This window comes from Coloeus monedula (assembly GCF_965178545.1).
Source record: "Coloeus monedula genome assembly, chromosome: 15".
NCBI lineage: Eukaryota > Metazoa > Chordata > Aves > Passeriformes > Corvidae > Coloeus > Coloeus monedula.
In genome coordinates, this window is record NC_138795.1 from 2158497 (window position 1) to 2180633 (window position 22137).

The 22137-nt window shown below is 53.5% G+C and overlaps 1 protein-coding gene across 1 annotated transcript in view; it reads left to right on the plus strand.

The window, feature by feature from the left end:
- Positions 1 to 22137, plus strand: part of SH3PXD2B (SH3 and PX domains 2B) — a gene marked incomplete at its 5' end in the record, with an annotated part of 58099 nt that overhangs the window by 24309 nt on the left and 11653 nt on the right. Inside the window, 4 exons of the mRNA XM_082291737.1 lie at positions 1970 to 2045; positions 9154 to 9230; positions 12824 to 12915; positions 19277 to 19302. Of these exons, the coding sequence (XP_082147863.1) occupies positions 1970 to 2045; positions 9154 to 9230; positions 12824 to 12915; positions 19277 to 19302 (271 nt within the window). The remainder of the gene's footprint in view (positions 1 to 1969; positions 2046 to 9153; positions 9231 to 12823; positions 12916 to 19276; positions 19303 to 22137) is intronic.

Genomic DNA, 22137 nt, shown 5'->3' on the forward strand with positions numbered 1-22137 from the left:
TCCCAGGAAAACTTGGCGCTGCAATCTGCAGACCATCTTCTGGTGCCTGTCTGTGCATCCTTCCCCCAGGGTTTGTAGGGTTGCTGCACTTTTCCCCTTTTCCCATCCCTTTTCCAGAGCTAGGGCTGCTTTCCTTGGCTTTCCTTGGCAAGAGCAGCGTGACGGCCCCTGCTGTATCCCCATCCTGCACAATCAGCAGCAGCAGGGAGGACACAGGGAACCTCAAAACCTGGAGCCCTGCCAGCTGGCTTCTCCTTGTCTCTGGTGGCATCCCTTGGGTCTGGAGCTGATCTTTTCCACTCTCTGTTTTGTGCTTTTCCGTGTGTGTGGTGCTCTGGAGGAACTCTCAGCCCCAGGCTGGGTTTCTGTGGATCTGGATCCGCTCTCCCAAACTGCCTCCCGTGGTTACAGCCAGCGCTGGGCTTGTTTTCCTTGGAGTGAGGTTTCCAGCTGTTCTTCCCACAGGCTCATGCCCAGGAAAGCTGATGAGCTGGTGTTGGCTGCAGCCTCCTCCAGAGCTGTGATGTGGCAGCCAGGCTGGGTGGGATCCATGGGATCACCCCCCCTGCCTTCTCCTCTTCCTGTGAGTGCCAGAGAGTGCTCCAGGCACTCTGCAACCTCTTTCCCTCCTTTCAGCAAGAAAAAAGAGCATTTGGTGACTGCCAGGCTTCTGAATGGTGCCAGCCCAGGCAGGTCTGGTCTGACTGGAGTGGTACTGGTGGCACTGGGTTGGGCTGGAGCAAAGGCTCCCCACACTGAGCAGCTGCTTTGCAGCCCAGCAGAAGGAAATGGAGATGGTCTGGGCTGGAGTTCTGGATGGATTTGGTGGGATCACATGGCTGGGAAGGGATCTGGCCAGAGGCACAGCCCAGGCACATGCTGCTGGGAGAGGCACAGCCTGCACCGTGTGTGCCTTGGAGGCTCACGGTGCTCCGGGAGCGAGGGGTCCTCAGCTGGGGCTCCAGCAGAGGCAGGGAAAGCTTCCAGTGCCTCCAGGATTGCTTCCAGTGCCTCCAGGATTGCTTCCAGTGCCTCCAGGATTGTGTTGTTTAACCACAATCAGATGTGCAGCGTTCATGCCTCGTTTTCCTCACCCTTCCCCAGTCCCAAGCTTTCCTGAGCTCTTCCCTGCAAGAAGAGCAAGGCCAGGGGCACCTCTCCACCACAGCACAACAGGAGGGTTTCACAGAGTTAGGGGGATGTGGTGGCAGCCTGGATTTTTGTGGATTGAGGGAAGAACAAGAGATCTTGGCATGCCCAGAGAGGCTGCAGTGCCTGGGGGAGCCGAATCCTCCCTGGGGCTGCTCTAATGTCACCACAGTCCCTGCTTGCTGCCAGGTCTGGGGACATTTTCCTTCCATTTCCTTCCCAACTGTTTTGAGAAGCAGCTGTGAATGCAGCCCAGTTGTGCTCAGTGCCACCCTGCTCCTGAGTTCTCTCATTTTCACTCTGAGAGCTCCTTTTGGTTTTCCTGTTGTCTTTGGGACTCTTGGGAGAGTTTTTAATTCTCAAAACGCAGGGAAAAGTACCTCCTTCCTCCTGCCCCCTCTGCTCCAAACCTCAATAATTTTATCCCAATCTTTGAGATCCAAGGAAAAAAAGTGTAACTACTGCGTGTGCAGGGCTGATGAGACTTTTCTAGGTGCTCAGCACACTGCCTGGGCAGGTTGTCTCCAGTGCTCCCATAAAGGCTGAATTATTTAGGCACAGAGCTCCAACAGAGACAGACAGACCCATTTCAAATACCCCCTAGGCACCTGTGAGCTGCAGAAATCCCTGTGAGCTTCAGATCCATGCCCTAGGGAAACCAAGGGAGAGTTTGCATCTCCATCCCCTTCCTTCCAAAGGAGGGGGTGGTTGGACGTCTCTGGGCATGTTCTGTCTCCTCTCCTGCTTCATCCCCTCCTGGGCAGAGTGGCCTCGCGTTAATCCCTGCCTTTCACCACCTCTCTTGCATTTCCTTTTCCAGATGCAGATGCTGGACAAGTTCCCGATGGAAGGAGGCCAGAAGGACCCCAAGCAAAGAATCATCCCCTTTCTGCCAGGTAGGAGAGTGGGCTCCAGCAAAATCCGTGCTGGTTTTGGCACGGCAGGAGCTTTTTCCCAGCCTGTGTGCGAGCATACACGTAGCTCAGCTCTTATCTGCTGAACAGCCTGAGTGCTTGGCCTGCAGTGTGTCCTTTAAAACCTCTCTATTTGTTAGCAGAGTGCCCAGTGAGTGTTACACCCCTCAGGATTTCTCTGGCCCTCCAGAATTCTTCAGTGGAAGACCAAGAGCCCCACAGGCACAGCACAGGGCTGAGGGTGGTGTGAGGCTGCCCAAAACTGCTCCCACGCTGCTTTCCCTGTCCCAGGGGACATCCAGAGAGAAGGAAAGAACAATGGAATTCCAGCTGACTGACAGCCTCAGCTTCCTCCCGTGGTGTTTGGGGCTGGCTGCTCAAAGACAGGATTTCTGTGGCATGACATGTCCAACATGAGGGGTTTTATGCCCAAAGAACAGATGGGATAATCCATGGCACTCTGTGGTGTGGGGGATTGCTGGTGGCTGCTGCTGTGTGGGGGGAAAAGGATCCCTAATATCCTTTGGGAAAACCAGTAGCCTGAGGGGAGTCTCTTTGACCACAGAGTTGTCTTTACCCCCAGCCCCAAGTAGCTAATGAGGACATTTAGGAATGTCACGGTACCATAATCGCTTCCAGTGGCTGTCAGGTCTGTTTAGTGCCGCCCTTTGTGCTGTGCTCTGCCTCCTGGCTCTTCTAGAAACATAAAGGCTTTTGTGGGCTTTGCTTTTTCGCTGAGTGGTGTGAGGAAAAAAAATCATTTCCACCCCTTTCTGAGCAGGGGAATCTGCTCTGGGTTTCTGATTCTGCCTTGTCCTGGCATTGTAACATCAGCCAAAGCAAAGCTCACCTGATGTTACAGCAGGAAAGCCCTTGCTGTACAAGTGCTCCTGCCAGCAGGGAAAGGTGAAAGCCAAACTGGCAAAGGGCATCACTTGGAAAAATTGGATTTGTGCTTTGGCTGTGCTGCACTCGCAGAAAATTCCCACCAAAACGCTGCTATTTTTGGAAGAGAAGCCTGGTCAGAGCTCTGCTGCTCACACTCACCAGTATTTGTTTCTCCTTGGTGTTGAAATAGTTTCCCTTCGCTCAGAAACGTGTCATTGGGATTTCCACTGCGGGAAAAAAAGGGGGTGGAAATTGCTGGAAACGAAAGGCTGGGACAGCTTCAGGAGCCCTCTTGCTTCGGGGAAGTTGTGTTATTGGAAGTGGGAATCGTGGTGCTTTTGCTGCTCCTCCTGGAGCAGTCAGGAGCTGGTGGCTTTCCCTGGAGCTGTTCCGTGAGCCAGAACCTCCCCAGTGCGAGGCTGTGCAAGCTCTGCTTCTGAAACAGGATTTCACCTGGGGGTAAGGGAAGGCTCTTTTGGTATTTGCTGGCTGTACTGGAGCCTGATTCCTTTCTGGGGCAGTTCTTTGCCTTTCCCAGTTTGAGATGACAACGAGTCTTTTACAGCTGAACCCCACCTTTAGCTCTTTCAGCCCAGGGGTGTTGTCCAGGTGAGCTCAGTCAAGCAGCCTGGGACTTTTTTTTCTGCAGAAATGTGGTTCTGTGTCCCTAGATTTGCTGGGGGTTTGATTGTGTTCAGCTTCTGGGAATACTGGAGCTTGTTCCCAATCCCATTTTGAGCATCTGAATTTCATTACCAAGGGGGATTTGGCTGCAGTGGTTTCCTGCAAGGCCTCTGCTTTCTGGGAAGCCCCTTGCAGAGCAGCATCAGGCGCTGTGGCCACTGCAGTTCCTAAGAATGCCTCCTGCAACTCTGGCTTCCTTAGCAAACCCCAAAGTGTCCCAAGCTCAGGGTCACCACCACGACCTGAGAAGGTGCCACTGGGTTTGTCTGTCGGGCTGGTTTCCTGGAATGGGAAGAGAGTTCCAGGGTTGCCCCACATTACAACACCCAGCCCGCAGGAACTCTGTTTTTTGAGTGCTGCCTTTGAGGATTTGACTTTTTATGGGAAATTTCTGGAGACTGTGGCCTCTTGAAGCAGGTCTTTGATGCTGTCAGAAGGGGCTTTTGTGAGTGCAAGTCCTTCAGCCCACGCAGCTCTTGTGGAGTGCAGCCACAGAGGTGGGTCCTCCGAGGCAGAGCAGTCACACTTGAGCTTTGGGGCCAGGGGTTGTCCCTTTCTGGGTGTTGGCACCAGGTTCACCCCATGGCAAGGCACGGTGGGGGTTTGGATTTTCCTGGCAGCGCTCCTGCTCTGTGCCTGCAAAGCTCTGCTCCCACAGAGGGGAGTTTGAAGTGCTCTTTGAGCTCTTTTAGCTGGCCTTGAGCCCCTGGCAGAGCTCCGTGTGGTGCTGGGGTGGCTCCTGGAGCAGCTGTGGCAGCACCCAGCCTGTGCCTGGCACCAGCTGTGCCCCTGGAACGGCTCTGGAGCAGCTGGAGAGGGCGCAGAGCCCTGCCAGCGCCCAGCTGGGACATCCACCCCGGGGTTCCACCCTCGCTGGCCGGGAGATGACGGCGTGGAGACCCCAGGAAAGAACGAGCTGAGAGAACAAATGAGCTCAGCCAGGCCTGCCGGGGCAGGGCTGTGCCAGATCCTTCAGGAAACAGCTTTTCTGAGGAGAGCCGAGCCTTCCAAGTTCCGTGCAGCCCCAGCGGCCTGGAGCAGATCCTGGCCAGTTTTCCTGCCTCGCTGGAAACGTGAGCCTCGGCAAGGAGGGGTTGCCTGAGGCTGAGCTCACTTTGGCTGTAAAATTGCTTTTTAGGAAGATTTAGCTGCAGACAGGAGTGAAATCCCAAGAAGGGAGCAGGAGAAAAGGGGGTTGGGGAGGTCATTTTTAAAAGCAGAATTAGGCCTCCTTTCTGCTCCCTTCCCAGCCCACCAACCTGCTCAGTGTGGGCATCAGTGCCACCCTGGTTTTTCTCCCAGGACAGCTGTGGGGACTCTCACAGCTGCCCACAAAGGCCCTGTGAAGGAGGTGGAGGAAAACTCATCCGTTTCCCAGCTGTTGTACCTGATTTTCCCCAGTCTTGTTGCATCTTCCTCTGAGCCGGAGAAGGGGCAAGGGTCCTAATTGTTGTTTTCTGCTCTAATGAGGTGGGATCTCTGCCGTAGCAGGTTGGGAGGGCAGTCCCAGACCATCCTGAACCCCAGAGCAGATGCCAAGCATAGGACTCCTGGAAACCCCATCTCCCATGCCTGATCCCCCATCCCAGGAATAGCTGGCTGCTCCAGGGGCTGGGATTAATTATGTGTACATTTGGGGCTGGCTTTTCTTTTTTGGAGCAAGCTTGGAACCCGTGCCAGGGAAAGTCTGGATGTGATTTGAAAGGTGCAGAGCAGTGAATTCTTTCCGAGGCCGTGGGATGGGGGCAGAGTGGGGGGAGTCCTTCAGGGCAAAGCAGGAGGCACAGCTGCTTTTCCACTTCTGGAATACCTGGCTTGGTTCACAGCTGGCAGGGCCAGGGGGACGTGTTTGGGGTTCTCAGCTTGCTGCAGATCCAGCCTTTGGCTCCAGAGGAGTCGCCACAATTTTGCTGCTTGAGGTCCCTCTGCCTTTTTTTTCCCAGTTCCCTGCTCCCAGTACAAGTCCAGCTCTGCCTGGAGGATTCCCACAGGAGGGAACAATTTGCAGAGCCCTGTTTCCCTGTTTTTGTTTGTTTGAGGTTAACCCCTCCTGAGTCCTGCCTGCTCTGTCTCACACTGCTGGAGCCCCAAATTCCTTATCAGCTTTTCCCCAAGATTCCCTGACTCTTTTCAGTCCCAATGAAGGCCTGAGGCAGTGGGGGCCACGCTGCATTTTTTGGCAGTCCCCTCTTTGGAGCTGCTCCATCAATTTTTTGCTCTGGGTCAATCAGATAAAGCAAATCAGCCACAGAGGAGTTTGGTTCTTCCACTCCTGGGAGAACAGATCCTTTCTGGCACTGGCAGAATTTTCGTGGCCAGACAGAATACCTTTGGTAGAGCTTCTCTTCTCCTTTGTAGGGATGAACAGGTTTATAAGGTCCACAAAAAGCAGGCAGCATGTCCTGGAGTGTGGGTGCTTGCACAGCCAGGGCAGCCACTGTGTGTTAGTGCTTTATCTCAGTCGTCTTTCTCCAAAATCAACGTGTTTGACACATTCCCGGGTGATAAATGTTCAGTCCCCTCAGAGCTCTGTTTGTTTGTGTGAAGAGTGTATTTACCACTCTTCCTGGTGGAGGGAATTCCTGGTGCCAGCAGGGAGGGAGCCTCACTGCTCCGCTTGTTCATGCATAACGTTATCTATGGAAATAAGGAAATCTAATTATTTCTGAGTCCTGGAGTCGTGACGAGAGAGAGGAGCTGGGCAAGTGGAGCCTGCAGCAGCACTGACCTTTGCAGCTGATGGAAAACCCCATTCTCAGCAGAGCTGCCTCCCTTCACATGTCTTGTCCTTGGTGTTCCTCATCCTGAGGCAGGAGCGGTGCTGGGAGGGGAGAAATGAGTTTAGAATCCTGGAGCCATGGGATGGTTTGGGTTGGAAAGGACCTTAAAGGTCACCTCATTCCACCCCTGCCATGGGCAGGGACACCTTCCACTGTCCCAGGTGGCTCCAATGTCCAACCTGGCCTTGGAAACTTCCAGAACCAGGCTGAGGATGCTTACAACATCTGGAAGCAGCCAAGAAAGCGTCAGGGAGAGAGTGCTTGGAATGAGGTGGCAGGGAACCATCCCCTGGAGCTGCAGCATCATTCCTGTGCTCTCTGCACCCTCAGTCTCCTGGGTTTCCCTCGAGTTCTGCAGTTTTGGCCATGGGAAAAGCCCCACTGGACAGCGCTGCTGTTCCCAGGTTTAGGTCTGCCCCAGGGAGAACGTGCCCAGGGAAATGCTGCGTCTCCCTGACCCAGCAAGTGTCCCATCTTTCCCTTCCGGCAGGGAAGTGGTTTCCTGCTCTCTCTTGCCTGTCAAGTCAAGGGTTTATATTGCTGGAGTTGGCAGCACCGAAGGGCCTGCAATTATGTTAATTAGGCATTTTGATTAAAATCAGCTTTTTGTTAGAAAATGAACTTCCTTGTTGAAAAATACTAGATCTAGAGCGAGTGGGGAGAGGAGCTGCATTTCCTGCTGCTTCATACACTCCGTGCCTGGGCTAATTTAAGATCACTTGTGATGAATTTATTCCCCCAAACTGTATTCTTTTTATTATTACTCACTAGCATATGTTTGTTAAACATTTCAATATTCCCACACCCAGAGCTCATTATTTCAGCCATTTATAACCTACCCACCCATCAGTGATTTCATTTTGGCAGACCTGGAACCAAAACAGCCTTTCCTTACCACTGCCAACAGAACGGGTGTGACCCATTCATCTTTTCAGAAATCATCACTCAAGCAGAATCCTCGGCAGCAAACACCCTGGGATTGCTGATGGGAAGGGAAAACTTGATCATTCTCTTGTCAGATGGAAAATAATTGCTCAGGGCAAGGAATGGAGCTCCGGCCTGGGTGCTGTTCCCAGTCTTTCCAGACAAATTCCCTGTTCCCAGGGTATTCACCCTCAAAATCGAAAAAGATTGAGTAGAGGGGGATTTTTTTTTTCACTGTATCACAAAGACTGCCAGGTTTGGCTCTTCTTGGTGGGCTTTGAGAAGGACTGCACTGCAGAGCAGAGCATTTCCCACCAGCAATGGCCCAGCCCTGCTGCCAACAGCACAGAAATGAGGAACAATCCTGGGATGAGCTGGCCTGACCCCATCCCTCTCACTGCAGGGCAGGGAGGGAGCTGACACTGAGTGGATTCGCTGTGTGCTCCTGTTTCAAAGCATTAACTGAGCCTGGGAGGAGATTTGGCTCCTCCAGAAGGCTCTTGCTCGTGCTCTTTGCAAGCTGAAGTTGGCTTGGCTTTAGTTCATCTCTGTTCCAAAAATGCATTGGCAGCTTGCACAGGTCACCCGTGATCCAGCTCCTGGCCAAGTCAGGGAGAAGCACAGGGGGTGACCCAGCCCTGGATTTAAAACTGGGATAAACGACCCAGCCCTGGATTTTAAATGGTGGTGATCATGTGGCCGTTTTCCTGTGTCCTGTTCTTGGCAGCACCCAGCCTCTGGCTTCAGCAATTCCAGGGCTCCTGGGAAGACCCACAGTAGGGACCAAAGCCATGGTGTGACTCTCCAAGTGCTCTCACGTGGTTTGCAAGGATGGTGTTGGCATGGGAGATGGGAGTTCGGCTTCTGGGTTGCCCCATGGTGACCTCTTTGATAAATGAAGGGGTTATTCCATGGACGTTGCTCTCCTTGGGTTCAGGGGTGGGATTGGAAACCCAAGCAGGCACAAAAACCACTTTCCTGTGGTATTGGAGATGTCAGGAGGAACTTGAGGGAACTTCATCACCACCCACCCCCCCCAACCCACAGTTTTCCAGGTGACTGTGTTGCAGAGCTGTGCCAGTTCCTGGAGCTTTGGGAAGAGGTCTGAAATCCTGCCACATACCAACCCTTTTGATCACGGATCTGTTTCACTGTCTGCTAATGGCTTTTGTCTCGTTAAATGCCAAAGAAGCTGTTCCCTGAGAGAGCAGCTTGAAGCATTTAGGACTCATTAGGCTTCAAAGGAAAGAGGCCTGTGCCACAAGGCAGAGGGGAGGAAACGGAGTGGCAAGAGGAGCCCATTAATGAAGAACAAAAATAAACCCCAGACAGGAAGGAAAATTCTATAGGTCTGACTCAGAGCTGTAGTCCCGACACTGTGGCTTCCAGGACCAGGAGCTGCCCAGGGAAAAACCCTCTGGCTTGGCTGCTGCCCACACTAGACCTGGATGCCCTGGACAATGGGACAAGGGATGTCCTGCTCTGGCGAGCCCAGTGTTTGCCAGGGGTTTTGTCCACCCCAGCAAACTGTGAGGGGTCAGGCACGTGCTTTGATGGGGGCTGTTTCCTCTCGTTGCCACACAAAGACCACAGGGATGCAGTTTGCTGGGAATTGTTTCCTCTTCTCTCTCCTGGTACCTCCTTGCCGCTTTAACTGTGCCTGATTCTGACGAGGTATTTAATCGGTGTGAGGAAATGGGCTTCTTTGGGGGGGGCATATGGGGCTTTTGGCAAGGAGAGGGTGTGCAGGGAATCAGAGGGATTCCAAAGAGTGTGTGGGGGTTGTGCTGACCTGTCCTTGTCTCCTGTTTCAGGGAAGATCCTCTTCCGCCGGAGCCACATCCGCGACGTCGCCGTCAAGCGCCTGATCCCTATTGATGAGTACTGCAAGGTAAGAGGGGTTTGCAACACCCACCAAGGACAATCCCAGCTTGATCCAGCTCAATCCTGATGGACTGATAGCATCTCATGGTGTGCCAGTGCTGGGAGCACGGGGAGAGTGTGGCTTATTCCCTACTATCAATTCCTTTTTTTGGATTGAAACCCATTCAGGGATTCCCTTTTCACTCTTTGGGATTCATGTTGGGGGTTTGAAGGCCTGGCCTTGCAGGGGGCAGAGGTGCCCAGCCCCCTTTCAGTTTGCACCCTGCTGCTGGGCTTTGCCCTCCTCCTGTCCTTTCTTCAGCTGCAAAGCAGAACCAGCTCTGGAAGGGCTGGAAAGGACCTGGCTGTGTCCATCACCACAGGTTTGGAGTGAAGTGGTTGCATGCAGGACTTGGTTTGAAGGACTCAGCTCCCCTTTCCTTTCCCATCTATTAGGAGAAGACCTGTTTTATATAGCAGGCAGCACTTGAGGCTGTAGGATGGTGGGGTGGTTCCAAACTGGGATGCAAACTCCAGTTACTGGTTACAAAAACCAGTTATTTGCACAGGGTAAGATGACTTGTACCTCAGAAAATTATTGGAACAGAGAGAAGGCTGAGACAATTTGCTCCATGCTCTTGAAGGATATAAAACTGGGCTTAAGTGCAAGGGAAATTATGATTTACGGGCAGATTTTTTTTTTTGGCAGGGGAAACAAAATACTGAAGTCCACGACAAATTATTTTCACACAAATCAAATCGAGTGTGTCACATCTCGTCACGTCAAAGACTTGATGATCCCAAAGGTCTTTTCCAACCTAGTTCATTCTGTGATTCTGTGGTACTTGCAGCAGCCATGGAATGGCCTCAAGGTAGGACTGGTACCTCAAAAATCCAGTCTGAATGTTGTTGGAAATACATGCAAAGACAGTAAAACGCATGGGACAAGATGGGAAAATGGTAAAATATCCATCCCATCCCTTAGGTGAGGGAGGTGTGGGAGAGGCTGTGGGGTTTGGGCCTCAGCCATGGCTGGAATAACAACTCCAAGGATGGGGCTGAATCAGGAAATGCATCTTGACAGCTCTGCAGAGGGGCTGCAGATGAGGAACACTGCGGGCCAGGACAGCAGGTGAGGGCAGAGTGATGGAGACGTGGTACAAGGTGTGCTCTGAGCTGTCGTGGGGGAAGCTGATGGTGCTTGGCCCCTTGTCTGCCGAGCCACTGAACTGTGTCAGCTCCACAGACAGTAAATTCAATTTTGGGGAAGAAAACGTCCCTCGGTGATAAAATGCTGCAGCTGCTTCTTTCAGAACGATGCCATTAGTGGCATAAAATATAATGAACCCATCTGACTTAACAACTGGAACGTAATGGCTGATGTTATATGACCCACTTAGGGAGCTGTGCTCTGCTCCTTCCGTTAATGCATCACCGAGGAGTTCCGAGCTCTCCCTGCCTGGCCTTGAGCTGCTGCTGCTTACCCGGAAAGCAGCTGAGCTGAGGTGGGTGTGGGACTGACCAGAGGCTGCAGAGATGTAAAACGAGCAAGGAATTAGCAGGAGAAAGCTGTGAAAGGAAGTTTCTGCTTTATTGCCATCTCCTCTGAGGGAAGTTGGGCGTCTTCGTTCTCTGGGAGGGCCCTGCAAAGAGGATGGGTGAGATTTGGGGTGGAAGCAGGGAGGAGGAGCAAGGGGGGAACCATTGCTTTCACAAGGCAGTGTTCCTGCTGAAGGGCTCTGTTCCAGCTCCTGTTGTACTGAAAAACGTGGCAATTTAGGATAAGGTGCAGGAAAAGCAGCGAAGGAATCAGAGCAACTGGTTAGAGCAATGAGCTGCTGAATGAGACTTCAAGCAGCCGTAGGAATGACAAGGACAGGGAGAGGAGGCCTGAAATGTCTTCCCATTTCTCCACTTTATTCTCTTTGTCTTCCACATCTGTTGGTCTTTCTCATGGTGTGGGATCTGCCTGCCTCCTGCCTAAGGGATTTTGAGAAAGTTTTAGAGGGGGGTTGATGAAGGAGTGGTGATGCTCTACCCCAAAGAGACTGGGTGGCCCACTAAAAACACTGCTGCTAGAGAATAATCCTTTCTCACTGCCTGCAAAATGGATTTTGGGCTAATTTAATCCAACAAGGATTCCCTGTCTTTGGTGAATGGCTTTTCCCCTCAGGCCTGCAGGGGGATGGGAAAGGTGACTTTGCTGTGGCTCCAGCACCGTGGGCTGAAGCTGTGTCCTAATGGCCCTGCCCAGGTCCCTGCTTTGGGCAGCAGGACCAGAGGTGGGACAGACATCAGGCTGTTTGTGCCACTGTTTCTGATGTAGTGGCCACAGCTGCTGTAGGCCATGGCCAGCAGGGTGGTTGCTTGGCTCAGCAGAGTCTGCTCTAGGTGGGCTTCCTTCAAAAGGTCCTGGGAAACGAGCTGTGGGCCTTGTCTCTCCTCCTTCCAGCACAGGTTGCTCTCTGGGATCATCCCCTGCTTTCAGAGGGCACGGAGCCTTCTCCAGGCCACAAAATCCAAGTGACTTTGGCACGGGGGAAATGGCTCAGATCATGGGATGCTGGAACTGGGGAGTGGTACCACATGGGAATGGCATCCATGCAAAACCTGGTATTTGAATAGCCCTTCCCTGGACCCAAAAGCCACGCAGGGAGTGGTTTTCTCTCTGCTGTGTCTCACATGATCCTGTTCACATCTGGCCCGTGATTAGTGGTCTGACAGTCTGCTGTGCTGGCACTGAGGGCCTGGCTGCTGGATGGCTGGAAGGGCTTTGGGGCCAGCACTTGGGGCAATAAGGAGCCACATCTGATGCCTGTGGTAACCCTGAGGCTCTGCAGCTGTGGCTTTGTCTGCAGTAGAGAAATGAGGGGAGGTTTGCTTTGCCCACACTGCTGTCACCAGACTGCTGGGGCAGCAAACAGAGGGGAGGGGGAATTACACCCAAAACTGGTTAAAAATCTGCTCCAGGTCTGGCTGCAGCTCTGCTCCCTGATTTTAAATGCTCCCTTTTTCCATTAGCCCTCCAGCCTGGCACTCTCACCCTGCAAGTCCCACTGCTGAAGCTTATTTGCAGCAGATTTCCTCGAAGGGAAAGAAGCAGAGGGAATTTTACATCTCTTGCCATTGCACAGCAGCAGAGCAGCCTCCCAGCCCTGCTGTCCGTGCTTTTGCCTCCCTTGCTTCTCTCCCTGCCTCTTCCCAAGCTGCCATTGCCCAGTGGAGCATTTTTGGGATGTGCTGGGATGGCACTGAGAGTGTGCCACGCGTCAACTGGCCAGCCTTTCCCAAGGATGGCTGCTCCATGCTGGGAAAACTGAGCTGGGAGGCTGGATGCTGGGATGGACATCCCTGTGGCTCTCACCCTCTGACACAACATCTGCCCAAAAGGCTGGAGCTGCTAAGCAGGGCCTGGGCACTCTCTGCTTGTTCTCCTTTAGTCCTGATCTGCAAAGGGGTGGGGTGGTGGGTGGAAGTGTTTGCTGTGGTTCTCCCCAGCCTGTGCCAGCAACCCCATGGGTGCCACTCACGTCCCAGGTCCCTGCACTCCCAGGGGTCCTCACTGGGCTCCTTGCACAGTTTCAGTGCTTCCCATCACCGCTGTCTCTGTTTCCTCCTCAGGCTCTGATCCAGCTGCCTCCCTACATCTCCCAGTGCGAGGAGGTGCTCCAGTTCTTCGAGACACGGCCTGATGACCTGACCCCCCCCAAGGAGTAAGTGGGGTGGGGGGATGCCACTGCTGGGATGGTGGTGAGACACAAACTGGGATGGGGATGAAGCACAAACTGCCTTGAACTTGCTGGTATCCACGACCCTGGTGTTCATCAGCAATTCCATCACGGGTCACAGGTCTGGGATTTGGAGACTTCCGTGGAGAGGCTGTGCAGCTCAGTGTGGACACCTCTCTCCAGTGGGGAAGTGGAAACGCTTCTCTGGGACCCCGTGAGGTGCTGGTCTCCTCCTGAGCCTCTTTCTGCTTGCACATACCATTCTCAGGAGCATGATCAGCCAGAACAACCTCACTCCACGCATTTGCAGCAACCTCTGCCTCACTGGAAAGGCATTTTCCCTCAGCCATATCCACGAGCCCCATCCATAACAACGCTCCAGAGCCTCTCCACGCAAACCCAGGAAGGTTTGCAGGGACTCTTGCATGCTTTACGCAACTCTGTGTGGTTCTAAGTCTTGTGACTATGAGCTGCTCTGGCCAGGAGCCACCCATCCCTTACTAATCATGAGCAGGATAAATCTGAGCAGCCGCCTCCGTGTCCTGCTCTGCTGCTCTCCCTTTTCCTGCTGCATGTGACACAGCTCCAGCAGAGCCTGAGCAGTGGAGGAAGCCTGATTAATGGCGAGGGGCAAGGCAATAAATTGATTTGACACTGTTCTCGATTGGAAGGGTGTGGAGGTAGATAAAGGGATTTTGTTTTTCTCCTCTGAGCAGCGACTGAGCCTGTCAGGTCTCCAGCTCAGCGTCATGCGTGTGTGGACTACATCTTCTCCCTGGCTTTTTGATTATTTTCATTCCCTCTCTTAATTCCCCCTTCCCCCATCCCTGCTTTCCCTCCTTTGGCTCCTGTTTCTGTTGGCTTGGCCTGTCATCATTTCTCCTGCAGCTCCTGGTCACTGATGAGATTGGTCTGAGAGCCTCAGAGCCCATTAACTAATTGCTTGCTGTCGCTGATGCTCTCATCTGTCCTGCCCAGCTATTGCTCACCACTTAACCTGCTGCCCCATGGGTCATCCCTCAGGGAAGGTCATCCCTCAGGGAAGGCTCAGCTCAGGGGCAAGCGAGGGACACCAGGACAAGATCAGCTTGCAAGGACATCAGAGAGGAGGTACCATGAGGGTGGAGCTGTTTGAGGATGTGGGGCACTGCCTGTGCAGGGATCTTTGGGGCCTGCATGAGGGGGATGGAAGGGTGGCTTCAGTCCCACACCTGCACCCCTCACCTTTATTTTGCCTTGTAGGCTGAGCCAGAAACGAGGCCAGAGCATTCCTGTGTGTGGGGAAACCTTTGGGTGCTGAGTGGGGCGGCCCTGTGAGCTGCTGTGTTTGCAGCTGGAGCTCCCAGCCCTCCATCCCTGCAGCCATCAGTGCCAGTCCCCTGTCACCTCCCTGCTTTGGGTCCGAGAGACAAGGGACTGGCCCAGAGCCCAACCCCAGGCACGTTTTTGTGGTGTGGGGTCCATCCTCAGGGACACTCCACAGGGTCCTGTGTGCAGAATTCTGTGTGTTGGTGAGTTTTGGCCGTTGCAGGGCTGGATGGGCGAGCAGGTGATGCTGGATCCAGTGGTGGCCGTGCTCCCTCTCCTGCCTGCTCCTCTCCAGGGAGGAGATTGAAGCTCACAGCACACAGAGGGACTCAGTGGGTGCCTCTTGTCCCTTTGCCTCCAGCAGCCAAACCCTACAGCATCTCAAGGACATCCCCGCTGTGTGTCCCCATCCCACTCCAAATGCCAGAGGGGTATTTATTAGCTACAATTCAAAATGCTAATTAATAGAAGTCCTTGACTCTCTCCTCTGGAGGGATTGGGAGCCCATTCCCGAGGCCTGGAATGCTGCCAGCTCAGCAATAACGAGATGGGAGCCGTGAGAGACGGCTGGGCTGGATCAGACGTGATGGCGTGTCTGGGGTTTGGCCGGATGTCATCCTTCATCCAGCAGATAAATACTTTGCTCCGGGAATTTGAAAGGGAGCCAGGCCATGAGCAGAGTGGGGGAAAGGAAAAAAAGAAGGGGAAAGACAGATTTTTGTGCTGGATGGCTGAGAGGTGGGAATGAGGGAGGGGAAAAGGTCTGGTCAGCACGATCAGTGCCAAGGCAGGCAGCCACTCTCACTGGAGCCTTCCCACTCCCTGTCCCTTCCCTTGGCTGGCACCTCTGGTCACCCCCTGCCCACGAGGGTGGCAGCTGGTGGCAGTGAAGGGGCAGCCTGTGAGTGCTGTTGGATCCACCCTGTGCTTGTTCTGTCTGGGGTGCAGGTGAGGGTCCATCCAAACTCACATCAGCCCAGGATGGCAAATCCCTGCCAATGGCCACAGCTGGCTGCAGCTCCTGGAGCTCTGGTTTAACTGCAGTTCATGGAATTCTGGTTTAACTGCAGCTCTTGGAGCTCTGGTTTAACTGCAGTTCATGGAATTCTGGTTTAACTGCAGCTCTTGGAGCTCTGGTTTAACTGCAAAGGGTGAATTCAGTGCTTGGTTCTGGCAGTGTTTGGGAATGGAAAGAGGAGGTTGGACAGCCCCTGCATTTCTCTCCAGGCCCCTGTGGTGTTGTTTTCCCCAGAGCTGGAGCTCTCCCTGTGCTGAGCCAGGCCTCTCCTGCTTTTCCTGCAGTGCAGCTCCCTTCAGCAGCCCTGTGCTGAACAACACAGACAGGTCACTGCTGGCTCTCAGCTGAGCTCCTCAGCCATTCCCGACCTCCCACCTGCTCTCCAAGCCCCAGCCTGTCCCGTGGAGAGGAAAAGGGTCAAATTCTGATGTTATCCTCCTTCTCCCACCATTGCTTCCAGCGGGGATGTCACAGCCAGGAGTGGAGTTGGGACAGGAGCTCCCAGCAGCTGGCGGGTGGGAGAGGGAGGTGAAGCCCTTCCTCCATCCCCTCTTTCCTCATCCCTAACTTCCCTGTGTGCTCCTGCTTGGAGAGACCACATCAAACAGGAGAGCAGAGGGAGGTGGCAGGGTTTCTACTGGCTGGGACAACTGGTGGCTTTTGTGATGTGGATCCCTGTCCAGCAAGCTCTGGACTGGGATTACTCCACTGCTTCCAGCTCGTAGGGCTGCCCAGTGGTGGTGGGTCAGAATGAGGCTGAATCCAGAAGAATTTGTGAGGAGCAGTGGGAAGGGGGTGGGGGAAGAAGGAGAAGAGAAATAAATGGTTATGGAAAAAGAAATCTCTGGAAAGTTAGCAATCTAGGGGATGTGGGATTTTTTTCCTCAGTGTTGGATGGAAGCCCTGCAGCTTCAAAGAAGAAAAGTCATCAAATTCCTGCTCCCCACGCCTCTGAGCAGGTCTGACCAGCACAGGATGCTGGGCTGCTGAGGTGGGAAGCTGCTGTGTGCACCCCCCTCACCTCCCATCCACCCTGTTTCAGTTCAGAGCCGTTTGCAGCCGCAGCAGAGTCGCTGGAATAAGGCTGGGGAAGTCTGGAGGGCTGGGCACGGAGCCACTGCTGAGTCAAGGCATTCAGCTGCTCTCTCTCCTCCAGCTGAATTTCAACTGTGGGACATGCGGGAGCCCAGCTTAACCCTGTAGTGAAGCAAGGCCCTAATAGTCATTAATAAGTGATTAATATTCATGACTAACAAGCTGTTAATGTTACCAAGTAGCTCTTTATTCTCTGCCCACAGTCACAAGTGGGGTGTGCTGGGGAAGGGGCTGTCGTGGTGCTGTTCCCAGAGGCTGGGGATGGGATGTACCCCAGGCTGGGAGAAACCTCTTCCATTAAAAGCATCTTTCATTGGGATTTTTTGGGAGCTGAGCAGCCCATCATGCATAAGACACTGAGAAAAGTTGTTGCTTTGAACTTTGTCCCTGCTCTAGGACGGAGGAGCTGTAGGAAGCCACTCCAGGAGCTTTTGCTGGTAAACCAGAGAGCCATGAGTTGATGGATGTTGGTTGGGATGAGGATCCTTGCTGGCTTGTAGCTTTTGGGTCGTGTCCTGCTCTGCAGACAGATCACAGCTTGTACACCAAGCTGTTTGGGCTGCAGTTCTCCTGATGCCTACGTGCACATTCTCCAGGAGCTGGGGCTGGATCCCAGCTCCAAAGCAGCCTCCTCCTTCCCTTTCTGCTGAGAACTGTCTTTCCTGAGTGACGGCAGACAGAAATACCCAATTCCTGCAGAAATCTGCTTTGTGCCAGGTCCCTGGACAGAGCACTGGCTTTTCTGAGCTTCCAGGGCAGGTTCTGAGCCTGAGGGCTCAGCTTGGCTGACTCTGCAGTGGCCCTGGAGTGTGGGGACAGGAGCTCCTTTCAGTGCTGCTGGAGCATTTGCTAAACATCACTTCTCCCAAACAAGGGCTCTGTTGTACCCCATTCCTCGCCTGCATAAATTCTGCAGAGCTCTCCAAGCTTGCTGAATGCCCAGGAGATGAGCCCCCTCCTGACAGCTATTTCGGTGGCATTACTGTATTACAGAAGGATTTTTTTTTACAAGAGAGGGGTTTTTTTGTACGAGGGAGATGTTTCCTTGGAATGCTGACCTCAGATCCGTCTCGTTTGCTGTGGCTCCTATGTGGGTTTGCAGCAGCTGGAGTTGTTTTCCTCATGTTGGTGCTCCAGTCCTTCACCTATTCCATGAGCTGGCTGTGGCAGCAGGGACAGTGCTGAGGTCTCCAAAGCCACGTGTGAGGGCACTTTTCTCCTGTGAGTCCCACTGCAAGGTGGGTTTTTCTGTGTGACAACCTCAGGGCCACCTCCCTGCAGCTCAGGGACCTGCCTGGCCCAGCAGCCACTAAATGGAAAGGGTTGAAAGTCAAGCCAGATTGTAACAACTCTTCTTTAGACCTGAGTTTATAATTGATGAATTTTAATTAACATTTCTTGTCTGAATTATGACCCTGTAAGTCCACAAAGACTTTCAGTGTCCCAGAATCCTGCAGTGAGTAGTCTTAACAGTTGTCTTACAGGTTGTTGAAAAGCAGCCCCTTTGTATCTGTTTTTAATTTACCTTCCAACCTGCTCACTTTGCTAAACCCCTGTGCTCCCCATCTCACTCCTTCCCATCCCTGGATCCCCAGGGATGCTGCCTAGAGAAGATGCTGGAGAAACCTGACCCTCTTTTCCTAAAAAAACATGGCATGGGGGTTATTAAACGAGCTAAGAGTTCTCCATGTGTCAAAGTTTCCTTTCAGGGGATTATGAGGTTCTTGAAGGACGCTGAGCTGAGCCCACTGAGACTGTGGTGCTGGCTCAGAGCTTTAAGTGAGGCTCCAGTCACACAGGAACCCTTGCCTTCAGAGTTCTGGGAAGCAGCTGGAGAATCAGTCCTGGGTTTTGCCACCTCTGTGGGGCTGGTTGGTGTCCTCCTGTCACAGCTGTGCATCAGTGCCTTGTAACTGTGCTGGGGGGGGGCTGGAGCTAAACGAGATTCACAGTGCAAGGCAGAGTGGCTTTTCCTTCTCTTCTTCTGGAGCCATGAGTTCCCAGGGAGCTGAGCATGTGAGCTCTGCCTCTGCCCTTCTCTGCTCCACAGGGATCCGAGGAGGAGGAGGAGATGCTGCCGGGGGTTTATTGCTGTTTCCTGTCTTGTCTGAGCTCCTGTCCCCTCTGAGGTGGTTGGGCCAGGGCTGCTGCTCTTCAGACCTGCAGCTCTTTGTGTCCCTGCCAGCAACATCCCAGCAGCAAAGTGAAATTGCAGCTCCTGCCTTGCCCCCTCAGCCAGACGGAGCAGCCGGAGAAAGGAAGCAGGGGATGAGTTACAGTGATAGGTTTAGCAGAAGGCAGGGGGAAAACACCAGTTATTGCCATCAGCATGAGGGTGCCATTCCCACCTGCTGATCTCCAGCCTGCTCATCTGGCCTTGCTTTGCCTCCCTTCCCTGTCATAGCTCTGAACTGGTGGAATTTTAACTGGGCTTATTAATTAACTCTGATTTAGCTCTGCAACGCTGCCTCTGTTTAGAAATCTTTGCGATGCTCTCTCCCATCGATTCCTCTGTTGATCTCTGCACCTGGGACATGGCATTCAGGTCTTTGAGTCTCTGAATTCAGCAGGCTCCAGTTTCTGTAACAATGTCCTGTTTGTTTCCACTCCATCTTGGCTGCATTTTATTTAATTTTATTGATACTTCCATGGATGAGTGCCTGAGGTGGTACCGAGTGGCTCGGTGGGAGTTGCAAGGCCAGGCCAGCAACCCAAGCTCACCGAGGGAAGGACAAAACATTAAATTTCTAAATGAAAAGAGGCTGTTTGAAGGGTGGGTGATGCCCAGGGAGACATGAGCTGGTTGAGGGAGGTCAGTGGCCCCACCAGAGCCAGCACAGCTGTGCTTTCCTGGGTGGCTTTGTCACTCGACCAACACCCCAACTGTCTCCTCGCTCTGCTGACGCTCTTCCTTCTCTTTTTCAGGGAGCCCACTGGAAAGAAGAGGTCTGGTAAGGACTCCTTTTCCTCTCTGCTGGTTACACCAACTCCTCCTTTCACCCACAGCCGAGGTGTCCTGCTGTGGGGCGAGCTCCCAGCCCCGTGGCAACCCAACCCCTGCTCTGCTGCCCCGTGGGGCTCCCCAGCACAGTGAGCCCCCTCCATCCACTGGGATTTCACTGCAGCCTCCAAGCCCCCATCCCGTATCCCCTGAACCTCCGTGGCGCTCCCCAAGGTGGGTCAGATGCCCACAGCTCTCAGCACTGCCCTGGCCTCCCCCTCCACCCCTTGAGGTGTTGTACCCACTGCTGGACCCCCCAGTCCATCCCCTCCCTGCCTCATGCCTTGTCTCCCGTCCTTTTGTTCCTTCATCAGGGATTATCCAGAGAACGGCCTCTTTCCTGCAGAGAGGTACTAACAGCTGCTCCTGCCTTGCTCTGCTTTGCCTTTCTCTGGGGGGACACCTGCTCAGCTGGGGTTGGGCAAGAAGCTTGTCACCCTTGCCAGAAGCTGTCACGTCCCCTGCAGCTTTCTGTGGTGGCTGGTGGACATGGGGAGGTGGCACAGGGGCTGGGGCTTGACTCCTGGTGCCCCAGGTCCTGCTGAAGGTCTGCAGGGGTGGGGATGTAAAATTTCAGGAGACCAGAGGAATGTCTGAGCTGCCTGGGGGCAGCGTGGGGCTGAAAGTCTCCTGGTGCAGCCAGGACCTTCTCCTTCACTGTGGCACCAGCTGGGAGCCTTGGGGAAGGTGGTTGGGTCTGGGATGCTCTGCCCTTGCTCCTCAAGAGAGGGGACATCCCTGAAAGACCCCCTTGTTGGTGTGGTTTAGGGTTATTTGAGCTTCCCAGAAAGAGCAGGAGAGAGGAGTGGAAGAGCCTTTGATCTGTGGGTTAGGGAGGCATCTTTCAGCTCCTGGTGCTGCAGAAGGTATGAAAACTGTGTGAGGTTGTTTGGGAAGGAAGGTCTGAGCTTTGGCTGCATGGAGATTCTGCTGAAATTGGTGGTGGAAAGGATTTTGGCCAGAGAGTTGGCACTGCCATCACCTGTGTGAGCAAACCCACTTGTAGGTGAGAGGGTTCCTCCTGCAAGAGAGAGGAGAGGCACAGGGCAGACCCAAAGACCTGATTCCACTTTGTGTTCCCCTGGAGCTGCAGCTCATCCCTCCTTCAGGAGCTGATGGTGTCCCAGTGTCTTCACTGAGCCTGGCTGTAGGCTGCAGATGGGAAGCTCTGATGTTGTTGGTGGCTCCTGGTTTTATCTGTTGTCATGGGCTGAGTGCTCTCCTGAGGGACTCGTGGGGTTTTAAATGGTTAAAACCTTTGGACAGCGTTTTCTCCTCGATCTCTGACTGCTCTCTGCCCAAGCAGGACACTGGGATGGTCATTTTAAAGCTCTCATGAGCCATTTGCAAGCACAACCTGGCTCTGTCCTGAAGTGCTGGGGACAGGAGAAGGGAAGGCTTCTCTAGGGTTGAGAAGAAGAGGAAGAAAACTTCTGCTGCATAACTCAGTGCAGTGAGGGCGAAATTCAATCTAAGGGCACTGCCTGTTGGAGAAGCAGGAGTTCTCCATTGGGAAGGAAGAGTTTGGATAACATCCAAGGCAAGGCAGGATGTGCTGTTCTGCCCCTGGGAGCAGCCAGCAGGGAAAGGTGTTTGGTGTCAGTAATGTGATACAGGGCTGATGCCTCGTGCCAGACGTGTTCAGAGACTCCTCTCGCTGTCTTGCATTTCCTGGCAGCAGAATCAGGGTTTGGTTCAGCTGCTGCCACCCCAGCTCCTCCTATACCTTGAGGAAATCCCTAATGGTTCATTGGGTCTTCAAGCCAGGCCTGCTTGGAGGCAGCAAATGTGCAGCAAGGCACAGAAAATACTCCTTCAATCCAGGATGTCCCTGAGGAGGGGTCATCCAGCAGCTGCTAGCAAACAAAAATCACGAGGATTTTCCACAGTAAGCTATTTCCCAGTTGCCAGAGAGGGGGTGAACTGCTCTAGAGGAGAGTGTTGGAAAGAGCTCTGAGCTCCTGGCAGCAGCAAGCCCGGTTTGGAAATGGGATCTGAGCAAACACTGGGATGCAGAGTGGGTTAAAGTGCTGCTCCTGTGGTGACCACGAGACTCAGATGACATTTGGAGTTTTGAGGAGGGCCCGGTGTGTGTGAGCACTGGAAATACAATCTGCTGTCTTTGCTTAGCTTTTTTTACCAGCATTTGTAATCCCACCTGCCTGAGCCTGAGGCGTGGGCTCTGCACAGCCTGCAGCTTGCAGGGGGTGGATTATTCCCCAGACTTTGGGGCTCTGCCTTGGCCACTGATTTGGGTTTGTCTAAAAGTAGTCATCCCATCAGTGCCCGAGACTGTTCTGAGCGTTTCTGCTCTCCCTGCCTCTCACAGTTCCACAGAAAGCACAGATGGAGAGCCATGGGTTCGTGCAGGCAAACCTGAAACTCCTCCAGAGTTTATATTTGGGTGGAGCTGCCCGAGGAGGCTGGCAGAGACCTCAAATGCCCCTCTGCCAGTTGGGTTTTTGCTGCTTTCTTGTGTGCCCACGTCCCTTCTGCTGTGCTGTGGGATGTCCTTGCAAGGGCAGAGAGACCCCAAACCACAGCGTTTGGTCTGAGGGGAGGCAGTGAAAACACAGCAGCCAGAAGGGGAGCTTTCTGAAACTGCACTGGTGAATGGTATTTCCATGTGATTGTTTTCCAAATTCTGCAAGAATCCCCGGAGAGATGAGAGGGTTTGCAAGGAATTCAGCACAGCGTTCAGTGCCCGTCTCACGTGAGAGCAGGAGGAAGGGCCCTCTTGCAGTACTGATCATCACAAACTCCTCAGGTCTGGAAGAAGAGGGGC